Raw genomic sequence first — 18,371 nt, forward strand, 5'->3', positions numbered from 1 at the left:
GTTTTTAATACTGATCTGACAGTTCTGCAATTCCAGTCAGTTTCAAGACACCTCTGCTCTTCTAAAGTTTGAGAACAGCGATGACTGATCATTTTGATTCCAGACCTCTGTAATCTAAAATATGAGACATATACATTTATATAAGACAGTTTGTGATATTAGACGCACTACTGGGAAATTATTCTAGTTCAGAATCATGAGCCAAATGCTCAATACAACAGCTGTGTCTCAATTCAGGGGCTGCATCCTTCGAAGGCTGCATGAAGACCGATTGCATCACTGCGGTGTGACTGTAACATTTGTAGGCTCCTTCAAATGCGGCCGACAAATGCATTGTTCTATCCCCACGGAACAAAGGCCCCAACGGCTGGATTCTTCCCGGCCCAACCTATCCCAGAATTCATAGTGCTTCAATGACAAACTGTTTTTCAAAAAAAACATAATAGCGGCTGCAAGCTACGAGACGCCCAATACTCAAGTATCTAACAGTACACAAAAAACAATGGACAATAAAACCTTCTAGTGGTGTCCAACTTCAGCCCAGTTGCTAGGCAGCAGCAGTGAGGGCTGCATGAGCTGGTGACGCCGATCACAGAAAGACTCTGTAGACCTGACCATCTCATTTCAGTTTAACCCTCGTAGTCTACGCGGCCCATGTCTACTGTGAAGCAGCCCCTGAATTCAGACACAGCTCAGATCATAGACTTTATATAAACATAGACAACATGAGCTAAATCTTCCTGATCACCCCCTGGTGGCTGGCTGCAGTATAGATCATAAACCCTGCCTCCTCCATGTTAGTGGATGGGACATGGATCAAACTTAAAAGTCCAGGTACACATTAAATAATTAGAAAAATATAGATTCTGTCATAGGCAGTTCTTATCACAATGGTGTTTGTTCAAGTGTTAATTTTTCGGATCATTTCAAATTTATGTTGTTGATGCGATAAAAAATGAGGGGAAACCTTCTACCACGGCCCCATCCCCCAATCTCTTCCTCGCAGACTCTGTCACCAAATGCACAAGATGGCAGCGTTCTACCTGGGATATTTTGGCTTCATTTCTGGATAGTGGGAGGAAGTGGAGATGTATCGTCCATCTTTCCTCTGGTCCATGCCTCACATTAATACAGTAGCAAAGATCCAGGACCAAAGTGGAAATCAGAAAATCTATTTCACCATATTAAAGAAGACCATGTCAAAAGTGTGAATGGATAAAAGAAAAAACATCAACTCACTTTTAAAAATAAAGCACTAACACTTTTGATCACATAAAACAGCATGAATCATCTTATCAAGTGGAGGTAGACCACGATTCAAACTCATTTTGCTGCTTGATGCTCACACTATGTTTCATGTTCATGTTGCGATACACAACTCTGAGACAGAGCACAACCAAGGGAACTGTAGATGATGAGTAGTGGCTTTAGCAATGACTGATTTCTCTTTTATTTTTCCTCTGTCTCCTCTCTTCCACTTTCCTGTTAAATCTCCTCGACAGTACGACTCCATGACAGCATATCAGAAGAAGGCTTCCACTATCTGGTGTTTGATCTGTGAGTAGGAGACTCGCGGACCCCACCACTTTCACATGTTCTGTCTTGTTTTGCTTTCTTGTATTGTGTGTTTTTTTGTGGTGAACATGTACAGCATCATTCAACAAACAACGGATCTATGTTAATTTAGTTGTGTACTTATATCATCCAAAATGTTCCCAACAATGTTCAATCCCAGAGAAATCCACAATTTTATTCATGGTAACAGGAAGCTTTGTTGTATTTACATTTTAATATAACCATATATATTCACTGTACTGGGGCGCTGCTATAAAATTTTTACTTATATATATATATACTCCGCTGTGTAAGTACGTCTATGTAGATGTGAGGTATATGTGTGCGATTCGGTAAGTTAATAAATGAGTGATTCATTCTAAATTTAAATGTTTGTTCTTCAGTGTGCACACTATTGTCTCCCCACAGCGTGACAGGAGGGGAGCTGTTCGAAGATATCGTAGCCAGGGAGTACTACAGCGAGGCCGACGCCAGGTAACACACACACACACACACACACACACACACACACACACACACACACACTCACACACTGCTGAGCACAGCAGCTATTATGCATCTCTGTCCATTGCCGGAGAGAACAACTGGTGCGCCTACATACTGTACTTGTGTGTATATTTGTGTGCTTCACATATGGTCGTCTCAGAGGTGTGATGCAGCTGCCTTGTCTCTGAGGCATCTCATAGAGTTATTTATAAAGGTGATTAACGACATATAGCCTGCGGCATTAATCATACACAGCCTACATGACCAGAGAGAGAGAGAAGGAGAGAGAGAGGGGGAGAGAGAGATTGTGTGTGTGTGTGTATGTGTGTGTGTGTGTGTGTGTGTGTGTGTGTGTGTGTTTCCTTGTCATAGACCTTGCAAAGCTTTAGATCCTCTTTACAGTGTAATACATCATACCCTGTGAAAAATGACTTGCCATCATATGACTTTGTGTCATACATAAAGAAAACAGCATCACTCATAACAAGTCTAATAAGAGGAACATATGATACATTGTGATGGGGTTGTTTCCTCTTTTCTTCCCTTCACTGAATTTCATGTCTCTTTTCTCTCCACCTTTCTCTCTTTTCTTTCTCTTGTCTCTCCTTCCATTTGTTCCAACTCACCCCTGTGCTCGTTCATTGCTCTACCTCCCCTCAGCCACTGCATACAGCAGATCCTGGAGAGTGTCCATCACTGCCATGTTAATGGAATCGTCCACAGGGACCTGAAGGTTTGTATCTGTGCAGCTGAGGGTGCGGCTCTGTTCAGACCTGACTCTGTACAACAGATGACAAAAGTTTTCTCATTGTCCTTACCTTTCCATCTTTTATCATTTGTTTGTGTGATTTCTCATGTGAAAAGAAGAATACTACAGAATATTAGGGTCATATTGAAGACAAACTATTCTTGAGATTTTGAGAATGATGATGTAATATTATGGGATTTATTAATCACATTTTTATTGAGTAAAATCAGAATTTATTGATTACAAAGTCTTAATAAAATGAGAATATAGCAGTAATTTAAAGAGAAAAAAGTATAATAAAAAAATGGGGAAAAACTATAAAAATATGTGAATCTGAGAAATGAGAAACTGTATAATTGTAACTACAAAACCTCTTTGAATATCACGCAGATATGACCGATGATAATGTCGCAGTCAACCACTACCAAACATTTCCTTCTGCAGAAATGAATATACTTCCTCAAAGTTGGTACAGTTCTATCTTTAGAAAAGAAAGTCCTGATACTTGTCCAAAATTTAGAATTGATTTTATTAAAATTACAACTTTTTTCTTTGATGTTCAACTTTTTTCCCCGTAAAATTACAACTTTTTGCTCATAAAATTGTGACTTTATTCCCAATATCTCACATTTTCCCCTTTAAGTGACCCTAATACTCCGTCATAGAAACATTATCCTGTTTTGGGGCTTTTCGTTCTTACATCCTCAATATGTCTTTAGAGGCTCTGGCAGCTTTGAGATTTGACCTTGAGCTTTGCTTTAACATTCACTTCATTACTGGTTTGCAGGATTAGAATTCAAATCAAACTGCACACACCCACACGTTCTGCCCTGCTATAGTGTTACACTGGATCCTTGTTGAGACAGTCAATACTGTTGGTTCAATGTTGCTCCTGCCAAAGTCAAGAATAAAGATCCTTTTTTAACACCAGCGCTATGTTGCAGGCAGCATGGCAACATCGTGTGTGAGAGAGTATGTAGAGCTGGCGACAGGAATAGGAGCAATCACAAGCCAGAACCTGAGGAATGATCACCATTTTCATAATTACATAAAAAAATATATCTTGTGATGTGAAAGATTTTCCAAGGTCATACATATTCTAACGGTCCAATCTGTATTCACGTGGAGGAAAGAGGGACGAGAAAACAGGGAAGCTCTTCGAATGGATCATAAACATTTAATTGTACCAGTAGAGAAAAAGAAAAAAATAGTAATTTTCAAGTTTCCAAGTTTTCAGATGCTTCATAATCAGGCGGATTTATTCATCATTATGTAAATGATTATGCAGATGTGTCCAGTTGTCAGATAGAATCAGTGTCCTGTTGACTCTCATGTCTGACCATGAAGTGACGGCTCACAGCCTGTCTGTGGTTAGACTTTCTAAATGTTAGGAAATGTATTATTCATTAGCGCACGCTGTCTAACTGACCTGAGGTTAGCAAAGACTTTTCTGCACCTGTGTCCGTGTGTGTGTGTCTGTGTGTGCACATGTCCTTGCTGTGGGCTTGCATGTATTTGTGATTGTTCTTCACTGTGTTCGTGTTGTTTGTGGTTACCACATATGTGGCGCAGTCACTTTTTTTTTAACACCTCAGCGTCTTCTGTTACACCACACCTTCCCCCTGTATCCTCCCCCCTGCGCCGTGCACTGTGCTCCCACTCATGGATTTGAACAGTGGATTGACGTCACTGTGGACAAACTCATCATGTCTGTGACCAATTCACTCTCTCACAATCCATGAGACCTTGGGAGCAAGTCCACAGCCCCGGCATGGAACATGTCCATGGTCTCGTGGAGATTTGGTCCCGTGCACATTTCTGTTTCCCTGTCATCTGTGAGGCAGAAAGGGAGTTGCCTCAGACACTGATTTAATAGCAGTTTAGCACAGTTGACCCCTAATGGTTTTTGTTAGGACTTGGTTTGGCTAATCTGATTTTAGATCTGTGTCTGTGGGCGGCTTGTTCCCAGAGCGTGTGACCTCTCACCTCTAACCTGTTTGACTCCGCCCCCCCCAGCCTGAGAACCTTCTATTGGCCAGTAAGCTGAAGGGGGCGGCGGTCAAGTTGGCTGACTTTGGGCTTGCTATCGAGGTGCAGGGGGACCAGCAGGCATGGTTCGGTGAGTATTCATCCATCCATTGTTTTTTCAAGGTGAATCAGTTGGTCGATCAAGCAACCAAACAAATCAATCAATCATTCAGTTAGCATTGTCAATGAGTTGCCCGCTCCCGCCCTTCCATTCCACTTCTCCTCCCTCCATCTCACTCCTCCAGGTTTTGCCGGCACCCCGGGCTACTTGTCTCCGGAGGTTCTGAGGAAAGACCCATATGGGAAAGCAGTGGACATGTGGGCCTGTGGTAAATAACATTCAAATTCTCTCACTGCAACTGTTCGAATGAACTTGACGCTGGAGCTAAAGCCTCAGTCTCAGGCTTTGTCTGAACTGGTCAGGTGTGTGAAGAACCGTGTCACCCACACTGTAGCTTCATGTTGTTTTAAGTGTATTATGACTATCAGTGACTTATTTGTGATGGTGAACATTAAAGCACTGCACTGCTTTGATATTGGCTCTGTCATGGTTAACTTCATGTCATTGTCTTCCAGGTGTGATTTTGTACATCCTGCTGGTAGGCTACCCTCCTTTCTGGGACGAGGATCAGCACCGTCTCTACCAACAAATTAAGGCCGGGGCCTATGATGTAAGTGTGAATTTGCATAAAAGCTTGGGCTACAGTTAAAGGGTTGGAGTTAACCTTTAATCACCATAACCCTGCGCTAACACTGACTTAAACAAGGCATTTACAGATCAATAGCGAATAAATGGCACAAAACAGCAAATTATTCTGAGGCGAATTTCAACTTGCCTGAAGATCGAAAAAAAATTGCACCATGGAAAAAGATAGATTGGATTTACATCATGTAGGGATGATCTGCCGCTCCTCAAAAGACTGAATACCTGGCTACAGCCAATATTGATGAAGAGAGGACAGCTTGCTGAGGTTCACTGCTTGGTTCAAGAGATTAAACTGTACCACAGCCACTTCAGAACGTATTTCAGAGTGTCTGAATTTAATTTGATGAAGGTACCGTTTGTTAACAATCCCAGCTGTGGGCGTTTGGTTCACACATTTTCTTTGAGGAGTTGTGTTGCCTGTTGCTTGATCCAAGCTTCAAGTCGGCTGCATCATATCCTTTTAAAGGCAAAAGTAACTGTGAGAACTTGGCTGAAGAAAAGTACATGAAATAAATAAACTTTATATCAGACTGGATACAGGAGGACCTTGTTCTTCTTCTCCTACTACTGCCTCAAAATGTTACATTGTCAACAACATGCACTCTGATGGTTGGTACATGTTGGAAGTGAAACCAAAAAATATGAGCTAGAAAATTGCTGTGTGAAGTTCTGTTGGGGAAGTGAAAGCTGCCAGTCACTTGATACTGGTTAAAAAAGTATTTGTGCCAACAGGTGATTTATACGATTTATTGTCATCTTGAAAAGGCTGTGCTGCCAAACGGCACAAACAAAGCTCTTCTACACTTTACTTGAAGTTTTGGCTCAATATTTTTCTCTAGTTTGCATTAATGAAGAAGATAACACTTGTCTGGTTTAGTGATAGGGAAACAAACAATATTTCTGAATACTCCACCCACTGCAGTACATGTACAGTACAGTTGTACTTATACTTTACAAGATCATTTAGTAGAGCACACAGTCAGTCTTACACACAGGTTTACTTTGTCTTTTTCTTTCCGATAATGGTTGACACTATTTTCTTTCCTTAGACTAAAATATCAGATGTATATTTTGTGTATTAGCTGAATAATGAGTTTTGACACTGTGTGTTTGTTTTGACAGTTCCCCTCCCCAGAGTGGGACACTGTAACTCCTGAGGCCAAAGATCTGATCAACAAGATGTTAACTATCAATCCCAGTAAACGCATCACTGCCGCGGAGGCTCTCAAACACCCTTGGATCTGCGTATGTGGCGCATACACACCCCAACATCTTCCTATATTAACAGATAATTCGACTGAGCATTTTATGGAGGGCTACGAAGTATTATTCATGTACAATGTGTTTTTGTTATGTACTTTATATAGATGCAACACTATTCTTTGCATTATGATACTTACTTACATTATATTTATTTTGTATTTCTGTTAATTCTTATGACACATCACATATGTTCATTAACAGGGATTGTATTTAAAATGGCAACTTGATTTTTTTGTTGATCCAACTCCCAACAAAATATTTTTTGTTGGTTTCATATGTTTCCTGGCACAAACACGCCCTGACAGAGAAATTCACAGACCCAGATAGACAAATAAATATCTATACGCTAATACTAGTGAACCACCATAGTTGACATACTGCTGAAATGTCTTATTATCTGACGTACATGATCACATATGCACATCCACACATTCCTGCCACCCATTGTTTCCATTCCTTCCTAATTCTCAAATCCCCTCATTCTGTCCCTGCAGCAACGGTCCACTGTGGCCTCCATGATGCACAGGCAGGAGACTGTGGAGTGCCTGAAGAAATTCAACGCCAGGAGGAAACTCAAGGTGAGACTTCTGGCAATCCTTTAGGTTTTCTATTTATGTGCAACAATCCATCCTCTTTCTCTCCCCCTCTTTCTCTACCTCGGTTTCCTCTCAGGTTAACGTAGAAATGATCAGTTGCTCTCTAAACCCTCAAGTTGCTGTGCTCCACTTTCATGCTGTAACCTTATAATGGATCTTCCTCTTCCTTCCTTCCTTTCTTTTCTTCCTTCCCTCCCTCCTTCCTTCCATCTTCATTGCTTTCTTTCTTTCCTTCCTTCCTCCCTCATTCCGTTCCCTCTCTCCTTCCTTCCATCATCATTACTTTCCTCCCTTTCCTCACTTCCTTCACTCCGTCCTACCCTCCTTGCTTCCATCATCATTACCCTCTCTTCTTTCCTTCTCTTCTATCACTACAGGGAGCCATATTGACCACTTTGCTGGTCACAAGAAACTTCTCAGGTATGTCTCTCTCAGTGTAGTGTCCGAGAACTGGTTTCAGCAAACATGACTAAAACATTAATCTTAAAATGCAGGTGGTTGGAAATGCTGTATTGGGGGTAGTTTGTTTAGCTGCTCTCTGAATATTGCATCGTCAGGAAACAAGCTAAATCTTTACCTTTAACTTGTTAACAAATGTTGCAGCACCTTCGATATGTTTCTCTGTAAAACACAGACGATCTTGGCGCAAATATGACATTGGTAAAACAGAGTCATCTTTATCTGTCTTCAGCTGTTGCTCTGTCACTCTATACCGCTCATACTTTTTTGCATGCATTTCCTTTGATCTATCTCTAAATACTCGGGCTTCCTCCCTTCATTCTACAGTGCATTAGTGCGTTTGTGTCTCTTTTTATTCATTATTTTCTTCCTTTTTCAATTTTCTTTCCTTCTTTTGTGTGGAATGTGGTAACCATTTGAGGTAAGACTTTTGGGGATGACAGGGAAATATGTGGGTTTGGGCCCAACCAATAAGTTTTATTTGTCTTTCTTCTGATAGCCAGTTTTATATGCATGAAGATAAGGTGTTTGGAATTCGAAATAGAGTGACATTGAAGCTCACACTTGCAAAAGCACCAATATGAGAGCAGAATTAAATTTAGACACAGATGCAGCATGTATATTGAAATGCAACCTTGTGTTTGGATTCTCAGAAACAAAGTGAGAGATGAATGGTGGGGTTGTATGTGTGGGCACTAGTGGTTAAGTGCATGTGTGTGTGTGCAACTGTTCATTTAAGAATGCTGTGTGAGTTTTCTGGATATCAACAAACTCTCCTTTTCATCACCTTCTAAACACAGCCCTCCCCTCAGCCCCTCCCATGTGAATAAATGTTCATTATCAATAACTTTGCATATTCGATGGAGCCGTTGAGAGCATCTGTTGCATTGCATCATGGACCTTGCAGTCGGATTTTGCACCTGGAGTTTGAGGATAAGCACAGTTGATGGATATGCTTGCTGCATGTTAGTGTAGCCTCAGGCCTCAGGACTCAGTTTGTCAACTCTCATGCTGACGTGTCGTCTCTTTCTTTCCGTCCACAGCAGCCAAGAGTTTGCTCAACAAGAAAACAGACGGCGTTAAGGTGAGTGGCTTTGCACAGTGAAGAAAATGATTTGTTTCTTGCATTAGTCTGTTGGAATGTTCTGTATCAGAGGAGCCTTATGGATTATAACTATTATTATTATGCATTTTGCACTGAATAACATCATCATTCAGGGACAGTCACTCCAAGCAGTGGGAATGGTTATTTCCTCAGCTTCATCTAACAGTTGTTTTGTGGCATAGCACATTGATTATATATTCCTCAAATACTGTTGTGATCTGTTATAATCTCTCCATTTGTTTAGGCTGCCATCTGAAATGAACACTTGATGCAGTGTGTTGAGAGTTTTGTGAGACTGAATAATTTTGTGTTCCTGGTTTACATTAAAGTTGGAGGTCGGACCATGACATACCTTGTTTGAATCAGCGTGGCTGTGTGTGGGTCTAACCCAGATGTACAGTTTGTCACACTGCATGATTCAGTCCGGGGAGTTTTAACAGGTCACATGACTGAGGGAAAGTGAAAATAAAAACTAAATAAAAAACATAGAGATTATAATGAAAACTGAAAGCGCACGACTTTGGTGAGAAGATATGTCTATATGCCATGTTTTGTGAATATGCAAAACATATACTGAATATAGAAGCTACCAGGGATTATATTACATCATATTATCTTATATATCAGTTATAATTTGTATGAAGTAAATTGAAAACATAGCTGTGTGTTTTGCCCCAAATTCTGTTTTGGAGACCTGTTGTCATAGCTTCCTACTTTATAATAATTGATTGGATATTAAATAAATGTTTTTGGCTTATTCCTAAATTATCTGACAGAGAGGATGGTCAAAAATAAATTCGATTGCTGTCCCTGAACTTGTGTATTTGTTGATTGCAACTTAAGTAGACAGTGCTGAACTGCATTGTGATATGAAACAAAGATGTAACAGTAGATGTAGGAAGAAACAAAGAATGAACACATGTGGTCATCTGGAAGCTTTGGAGGCACATGAAGCAGTTGCAAACTCTGATTTGTGTTCAGATCAACCAAGATAAATGTTAACATCAAGTATAAACAGGGTCTGAGTGTGTTTTATAAAATACGCACATTTAACCAACACATCTTGGTTGGCAACATACAGTATCATCAGGAAGTATGAGTTGGGATGATATCTTTTGGAATGGACTGGATCTTGTGTGTGTGTGTGTGTGTGTGTGTGTGTGTGTGTGTGTGTGTGTGTATGAGGGGGGGTTTCAGGTCTGAAAAGTGTGTGTGAGTCATATCCCCCTCTACACTGCCCCCTGCAGGTCAACAACAAAGCCAACACAGTGACCAGTCCTAAAGACACTGGCCCTGCCCCTGCACTGGTATACACACACACACCCTCACCTACAGTCGCACCTTCATCCACAACACATCCTCCCAACCTCTCAGCCCACTGTGGAGGAGGTACAGGTTCACCCTTTCACAGTCACCCAGACCAGTTTCTGTTTGATCCCAATTTTCCTTGTTATGACTAAAATTCCTAATCTGGTGTGTAAGAATATTAAAAGAAGAAAACAAAAACCATCGCTGATAACGCGTGGTGAAATGTCTAACTCAACTTAAGGCTACCCCTGAATGAAATAGTGTGTAGAAGCTTTTGTGAGTGCACAGCATGTGTCGCTACTTGATACTATGAAAGTTAACATATTCATAATTCAGAATGATGTGTTCATTCATTCATCTGAATTAGAATAGCCTGCATGGGGCACACTTTGGATATGCTCTACCTTTATAATGTACAAGCAGTTGAAACGATAAGAATCATATAGTTTGGATTTTTAGCGTTGGCCTAAATCGGTTGTTAGGGGCAACCTCTACCTCACCCCCCGCATCCGCTCCCCGTCCCCCTTCCCTTCTTCAAGAATCCCTCCTGTCTCGTCACACACATATATCATGCATGGGCTCCTCCCACATCATTAAATGTAGTTTTTTCCTTTTATTGCATGTGAAACTTTAAAATTCCGAGCATGAATGATGTAATATTGAGAGTTTGCTGTCTGTGCATGGCTGGAGAGTGAGGTTATCTGCTACTTTGGTTTTTGTCATTGTGGCTTGGCTGTCACTCATTGGCTTGCATGTGGTGTCTGATGACTGCTGGCTGCCGATGTCAGGCCACATGACTGCTGCACTGCATGATTTCAAAGGCTTTCCGCCTCCCCATTCGCTGTCAGGAGGATTACGCATGAACACAGGCACATGACATCTTTCTCTATCCTCCTTTCGTTCTCCATTCTCTCACACACACACACACACACACACACACACACACTGTGAAACACACACACAGACATGCAGAGTGCTGATGCTATAATCTAGTGTAATCTGGCTGAATGATTAGAAGGACTGAGCTGGTCATCAAGATCGATTCCACAAAAGCTCAGACATCTGATTACTATGGCAGGAGACTGGTGAGGCTGATGAAAGAAAAGCAGAGATAGAAAAAAAGACTTTTGGCAACAATATCATGCAGGAAGGAAGATATAGGAACATATCTTCATACTGATATAGGATAAATATAGGTTTAAAGATAGATAGATAGATAGATAGATGCAAAGGTGGAAAGTATTATTTATACTATTCAGATAAATAACTTAAGGGTTGTAACAGCATGTTAAAATTATTATTAGTGTAATTCTAATAGTTATGCTAGTGTATACAAGTCTACATACAAACAAGTAGTGATTCACTTTCTTCAAACACTGAGATTACACAAATGCCCAAACAGTTTCATTTCCCTTTTTATTTTTTCTCTTTAGGAACCACAGACAACTGTCATTCACAACCCTGTGGATGGAAACAAGGTATAACAATAAACCATTACAAACAAACATTCAATTGTGTTAAAGTTACCGGCAACAATTAATATCAAAGCTGTGCACACACTCATAGATATCATATCTATCTAAACAAGTCTCATTTTTTTCAAGATCCATTAATTATTTTCTGACCTATTTCACAATGTTAAAGAAAGTAAAGTTTATTGACCCAGGCCACATCCTGTTGGTTTGGTTTTTTGATAATATATTGCCTTACAAAAACAGATAGGAGTGAAAACATAACCTCCTCTGCAGTATCTCCCTCCTCAAATGAGAGGTCTTATCTTTTGTTGTTATATCATAAATTATGAATAAATCCTGTTGGTCTATTGGGCATCAAGACCTTGACCATGTGATTGCAACATCTCATGGCCTAACTTTATTAGTGTTGCAAAATATGACTTTGCGAAAGAGCATTTTTATCAGAAACTTTCAGCTCTCACTGATATATCAAACATAAACTGTAATACATCATGATGACTGATTTATAAAGAGGGCAATGGTGTTGGTTAGCACTCATTCAGATACTGAATGATTTAACTACACAAATACAAATAACATGTTGTCTTCAGGAGTCCGTTGAGAGTGCCAACACCACCATAGAGGATGAAGATGTAAAAGGTAAGAAAACTTGTGTCCCCTCTCATACTTGCAGTTCTCACCTACATTTTGCATTTAGACCAGTCAGTCCTCAACATGTCCAATCAGACTGATTGTTTTTCTTCACCCTTCTTTTTAAACGCAGTTAAGATACACAGCTTATTAAGTAGCGCAGCCTCCCTCTGGCTGTCAGCTCTTCTTGCAGAAGGCGGTCCGCCCTGTTCCTTTTTTTGTCCTGTCCTCCCTCACATCATCAGGTTTCGTCTGTTTTGTCTCTGAGATAAACACTGCTTGCTGGTTCCCCTTTCTTTCTTACATACCCATCTCGTTTTCAGTTTTACTAAATCTCTCTTTTCTGTTTTCTTTCCACCCTTTTTATGTTTGGGTGAAAACATATTTCCCACCCCCCCACACAATTTCTATCCTGCCTTTTCCCAAACATACACATGGATGCCTTAAATCAACCCGTATATCTGTGACATCCCCCTCCCCAACAAACAAACACACACACACTTGACAGCTCTTCGTCTGGGCAGCTTAGTGAGTGGTATCTTGAGCTCTAAGAGCCGCTCCTCACAGATGTCTGACTCAAGACAGACTCCCTCCTCCTCAGTTCAGAGTAAGTCCCTCCACCGTGAGAGAGGTGCCACTTCTTAGTACGTCGTCACTGGAGAAAACTATGACATGCCTCAAATCCTGTGTTCCCATAGTTTTCAAATGATTTCCTCCTTTTGTTGCAATGAGTACTTTTCTGTAATTACCTGCTCCTATTTCCTCCTCTGTATTTGAATAGAAGTTGTATAGTCGTGTCTTCCCACTCCTCCCTTCACCTTCTGTTCTTTTGTTACCTTAACCCTGACTCACACAGTAAGAGGCTGAGTCACAAACACACTGAGCAATGTAGTTTTTGTCTTTGGTATATAATATTTTTAATTATTTAATGTCTTTTTGTTGCACAAATTAAGTAATTTTTTCAATATCCCCCAGCCTGCACCAATAACAATAAAGGTAACTTCCACTATTACTTAGTTCAAACTGGTTTTGTAGAGAATACTTTGCATCTGAGCATCGATTTGTTTTGGTTCTTTTGAGCTTTTTTTGAGGTCAAAGAAATCCTGTCATCCTGCATTTACCTGCCTGATCTCACTATTAGTCATGGGAGGCTTTCTTGTTCTTATGTTCCACAGACATGTATAAAAAAAGCTTTGAAATACTTTTTTTGAGCGCCTTCCATTTCTAATAACTCAGAAATCCTGCTAATCCGTAGACTAGATCCCATTTGAAGCTGATTTGATGTCAGATTTTCTTTCTCTGCACTCGGACGTACATTTGCCTGAAATACAGCATCGTTTAGCAAATGATTCGAACCCATTTGTGCAGTTGTTGATGTTGTGTGATCTTGTTTTGCAGCTCGCAAACAGGAAATTATCAAAGTTACTGAGCAGTTGATTGAGTCTATCAACAATGGAGACTTTGAGGCCTACGCGTAAGTTTATTTTTCTTTTATTCTGGATTTATCCAGTAGCACCTAAATACTTGTTGCTGATTGTGTTTTCTTTCTGTGGGTTTTACAGGAAGATATGTGATCCTGGACTGACTTCCTTTGAACCCGAGGCCTTGGGCAACCTGGTGGAGGGACATGACTTCCATCGCTTTTACTTTGAGAATGGTGAATTCAATAAGCATCAACTAAAAAACTTTTAGTAACATCATCAGGGCAGCAGCCAGCAATCCCGTTCTGCACAACGGATTAACTAAATGGCAAATTAGAATTCCAAAGTAGTCACTGAGTTTCGAAGAAATTTATCTCAATTCAAAGTTATCGTGCATGTCACTGTTATCCAGAGCTGTTGAGTTGTAACAGCTGTTCTTGTTCCAGGAAGTTCAAGTCGCTGGCTGACTCTGCCCCCAAACAAGAATTAGAGGTTGCACCATGTTTATTCAATTCAACGTGACATTTACCAGAAGTGGGTAGATTTAAAAAAAATAGATTTCTACCAAACTCAACTTGCTTTATTTGGCACAAAGACTTTTCCGATTCATGAGCTGTTGGCTCTAAGTGGATAAACTTCCTGTGTGATCCTCAGTGAGGGAACTTGTTTGCTCAATGTCACGCACTGGAAAATAGCCTGTGGCCTGGTCACTGAATAACATGACAAAATGGAATATGATTACAGAAACCAGCATGCGTTGTAATAGCCCTCAATTTTTTTGTGAGGTTTTGACCCACAACATAATTTGCAGGCAGATCATGAAATACATATAGTAACAGTGTAACTGAAATGTCTTTGTAAAATATTCTTTACTAGTGGACAAGTGAGGTAGCGTTAGACAAACATGATGTACAGAGAGTGACAGCATTCTGCACAGGATTCTGTTGAATGGCTTTTTATTAATTGGTAGAATAACAATAATAGAAAAACAATATAGTGTATAGATCTCAATGTTTTGAAAACAAGGGAGGTCCAAAATAAAAAGGGGTATTGAGCACGGCTGCATGAAAGAGAGTGTAAATTATTCATTGCTGTGCAGAGGCTAGATTGTTTGTTCTGTATCAATATTCAACCTTCAGTTTACAGCTCATGTTTGCTGGTACACTCCAAGGGCACGGCTGTGACTGTGGAGCAACCCTAAAGCAGAAAATCACTAATGAATAATGGCTGCTATAAATGGCAGAATGTCCTCGGTCCTGATTAAAAATAGTTCAAATAAACCAGATATGTCCCAGAAACCTCAATCACTTGGCGAGCCTGCACTTGTCCACTATCCAGCATCAACATACTGGAGACTTTAGCTCCTCTTGTTTTCATATCAGTTAGTAGATCTTCTTAAGTACAAACTGTGTTTTCTTTAAAGCCATGCAGCTGTTTTTGATTTACCTCTGTGTCTCATTTGCAGCCCTGTCTAAAGGGAATAAGCCTGTGCACACCATCCTTTTGAACCCACATGTGCACCTAATCGGGGAGAACGCAGCATGTATTGCCTACATCCGACTGACCCAGTACATGGACACCAGCGGCATGCCCCGCACCATGCAGTCTGAGGAGACCCGTGTGTGGCATCGCCGCGACGGCAAGTGGCAGAACATCCACTTCCACCGCTCTGGCTCCCCCAGCATCCCTTCCCAGTAAGAGACAGTAAGAAACACGCAGCAGCTCAAAGTAATTTCAGTGGACATCAGTGCTACAGTGATGTAGCAAGATGACACATTTATAGTGTGTTCCAGGGTCAGTGCATCATTAATGACTTTTAACTTCAACTAGAAATGGTAATAAGATGAGCTACTGCTTTTCAGCCTAGTGTTTCTCTTTATTGAACACAAACTAAGTGGTACTTTGGGCTCAAAAATACAGATGGAGGACAGAGTGTGTCATGGGCAACGGATGAATAGACAAAGAATAGGGAAAGTGACACTGACTAGCAGCAGTAACAATTGAACTCAAAACCACAATCTAATACAAACTAAATGGTCACGCTACCAACACCAGCACACACGACTTAAGCAGAGGGGATCAGCAAATCCAACACACACACATCTCTCTGCCTCTTAACCAGCATGGCGTTGATTGGTGATTGAATCCAGCCTTGTGCACTCACACTGCAGCTACAGGGAAAAAGGTGGGACCTGAATGGACTCTGGGGAGTGAGAGAGAGCGAGAGAGAGTGAGAGAGAACACAACAAGGCTCATAACAATATGATAAAAACACACCTGGGAAAATTCACCTGTTACAGCAGCAGACAAGTCAGAATGAGGAAGACAAGAGAATAAAAATATAAAAGGCAGTTTTTAATGTTTTCCACTGACTCATCTTAAAACAACAACTTGGAAAGGTGTCTTAAATATGAACTTGACAAACGACACCACCCTGCAGAGCTTGCTATAGTTATGGTTGCTAAAGTTTGGGGGAGTTCGTCAGTTGAAGAGTCATTTTCCAAGTTCATTCAAGTAGGCGTAATTGAGAGGACTGATATTCTTTAGCAAAAAAATTCCAGCAATAATGAATCACAACAACTAGCAGGATGAACAGGTTATTTTTATGATGCACACTTCCTGAAAAGAAAATGTGTGGGTGGGCCATAGATGTGTAAGAGACATTTCCAGTAACATGCATAGTGGGATTTTATCAGGGCTGTTAATTTTTAACCGACAGAAAAAACATTTCCATTCCTCTGTGTAATCTCTCTTTCTAGATTCACATTTATTTTCTCTCCCATTTTTTGCAGTTAATGGAATATCAACATTTGGTCCAATTAAAAAAAAAAAAAAAAAAAAAATCCCATCAGCAAATCCAGCCGGGCAGTCGACAACCAACCCGTGACTGCTCTCTGACCTTTTGACCCTCCTTTAAGGATTTAACATCGCACAGGACACTAAGTATTAATACATTTTACTGTTATGGCATTTTATTAATGGACATCATTCGAAACCACCACCCGGTGGCGGCACACTGTATTTGGACATTATGAAACAAGCATATTGACAACATTTGTTTGTTTGTTTTTTAAGATGTTTTGGTATGCATTTTAAATATGAAATAGAGATGTTTAAAAATCTACTACTGTAACCTCTCCCAAAAATTAGTTCTTGTATTTTTACGTGTATTTATGTGTGTGCAATACAAAAAAAATCATTTGGAAGATCAGAATGTTAAAATTGAGCTTGCTTTAGTTCTGGTGATGTATATACATTGTGATTGTTGATTAAAAACAAAAACAAACATTGAAAATTGCTATTCTTGCTATCAGAGGAATTAAGAGTTTATGTGAAATCCAGTTTATGGGCTACATTTCTGTTTGCTATGAGCTAAGTCATACTGTTTGAATTGTTCGATTTCAACCTATAATACTAATTTAAATGTAAAGAAAAGCAGAGCAGCTTACACTTTGCATTGAGGTATGTTTGCCTTTATATCAGTGAAATAAGAAATAAGAGAATGTAGCATATATGTAATATATGAAAAATCCAAGACTATTGTGTAGTGCATGGGGGGGATATTGTGAGTAAGAGCATATGATACTATAATATCTTCTGTTCGATCTGTGAATCACTGACTTGTTTGTTTGCATTTGTTAATGTTGTGCATTAGTCCTTGTCCCAAATGTTTCTGATGTCCTCCAATATCATGGAACTGCTGTAAAAAACAGTAACAGTTATGGTTGACATCCAGCGTAAATATCAAGACCTCATATCTCAAGAGGAGGAAAAACTAGACTCCTGGTTGCAGAAGCACCCGTTATATTTTGTATAAAAATGAGAAAAAAACAAGCTCATTTTTCATAATGTTTGTACTCGTATCGTTTGACTGTATGTAGGGTTTCTGTTGTCATTTTATTCTCGTCATTTCCAGTGTGTTACTCTGCCAGTTGCACCGAGAAGGTGGGAGATGATGAAGACTGAGCAAAGGCACCACAGTCTCCACCTTCAGTCAGTGGGATGTCTTCCTCGACGTTCAGTGCTTGGACGAGCCAGGGGTCCCCTCGCCGCTGCAGGACAATGCCTTGTCTTTGTCATCCTTACTGTTTCCTCTTTTCAATTGGTTTGTCTCTTCTTTTTTTTTAAGGGGAAAAATGTGATAAAACATTTCTTTTGACGAAAAGTATGATGTCAGTGCAATGCACCACTCCTTATATGGTGTGTACCTGTTGCCAGCACGGCAATGGTTGGCTTAACATGTTTATGAAATAAATAAATCTGCTAAAAGGTGTGATGATGAAAAGGTTTTTACTGGTTTTGTGTCATTAATTTGTGATTTTAGTCCAAACAATATACTCTTTGTTTATACATACATGATAACGTGTCGATTAGTCTGAAAGGAATAAATTGGTACTGCCATGCAAATGAAACCACTTCAAGTTGCATTTAATCACTCTAGAGTCTAAACCATCACTTGGACCTGTTATAGAGTAAAATGGGCAGTTTGTGATTTCAGTGATCTATTTTTTATATTTGACAGATCATTAGAATAATTATAATCTCTATAATAAACACAGAAACCCTTCAGC

General features: G+C 40.0%; 1 protein-coding gene across 16 annotated transcripts in view; it reads left to right on the plus strand.

The window, feature by feature from the left end:
* Positions 1-18,089, plus strand: part of camk2d2 (calcium/calmodulin-dependent protein kinase (CaM kinase) II delta 2) — a 38,184-nt gene extending 20,095 nt beyond the window's left edge. The window contains exons 4-22 of one of the 16 annotated variants that reach the window (XM_069529684.1): positions 1,503-1,557; positions 1,984-2,049; positions 2,722-2,794; positions 4,826-4,928; positions 5,083-5,166; positions 5,414-5,508; positions 6,666-6,788; positions 7,301-7,384; positions 7,780-7,822; positions 8,905-8,945; positions 10,214-10,273; positions 11,708-11,752; positions 12,340-12,388; positions 12,888-12,986; positions 13,355-13,375; positions 13,778-13,853; positions 13,942-14,036; positions 15,266-15,494; positions 16,593-18,089. In XM_069529684.1, coding sequence (XP_069385785.1) covers positions 1,503-1,557; positions 1,984-2,049; positions 2,722-2,794; positions 4,826-4,928; positions 5,083-5,166; positions 5,414-5,508; positions 6,666-6,788; positions 7,301-7,384; positions 7,780-7,822; positions 8,905-8,945; positions 10,214-10,273; positions 11,708-11,752; positions 12,340-12,388; positions 12,888-12,986; positions 13,355-13,375; positions 13,778-13,853; positions 13,942-14,036; positions 15,266-15,494; positions 16,593-16,596 — 1,445 coding nt within the window. In that variant the 3' untranslated portion in view covers positions 16,597-18,089. Of the gene's footprint in view, positions 1-1,502; positions 1,558-1,983; positions 2,050-2,721; positions 2,795-4,825; positions 4,929-5,082; positions 5,167-5,413; positions 5,509-6,665; positions 6,789-7,300; positions 7,385-7,779; positions 7,823-8,904; positions 8,946-10,213; positions 10,274-11,707; positions 11,753-12,339; positions 12,389-12,887; positions 12,987-13,354; positions 13,376-13,777; positions 13,854-13,941; positions 14,037-15,265; positions 15,505-16,592 lie in introns of all 16 variants that reach the window. The other 15 variants (XM_069529687.1, XM_069529685.1, XM_069529688.1 and 12 more) reach the window with 15 other exon arrangements.
* The last annotated feature ends 282 nt before the right edge of the window (positions 18,090-18,371 follow it).

Source organism: Paralichthys olivaceus, chromosome 8 (assembly GCF_024713975.1).
Source record: "Paralichthys olivaceus isolate ysfri-2021 chromosome 8, ASM2471397v2, whole genome shotgun sequence".
Taxonomy (NCBI): Eukaryota; Metazoa; Chordata; class Actinopteri; order Pleuronectiformes; family Paralichthyidae; genus Paralichthys; species Paralichthys olivaceus.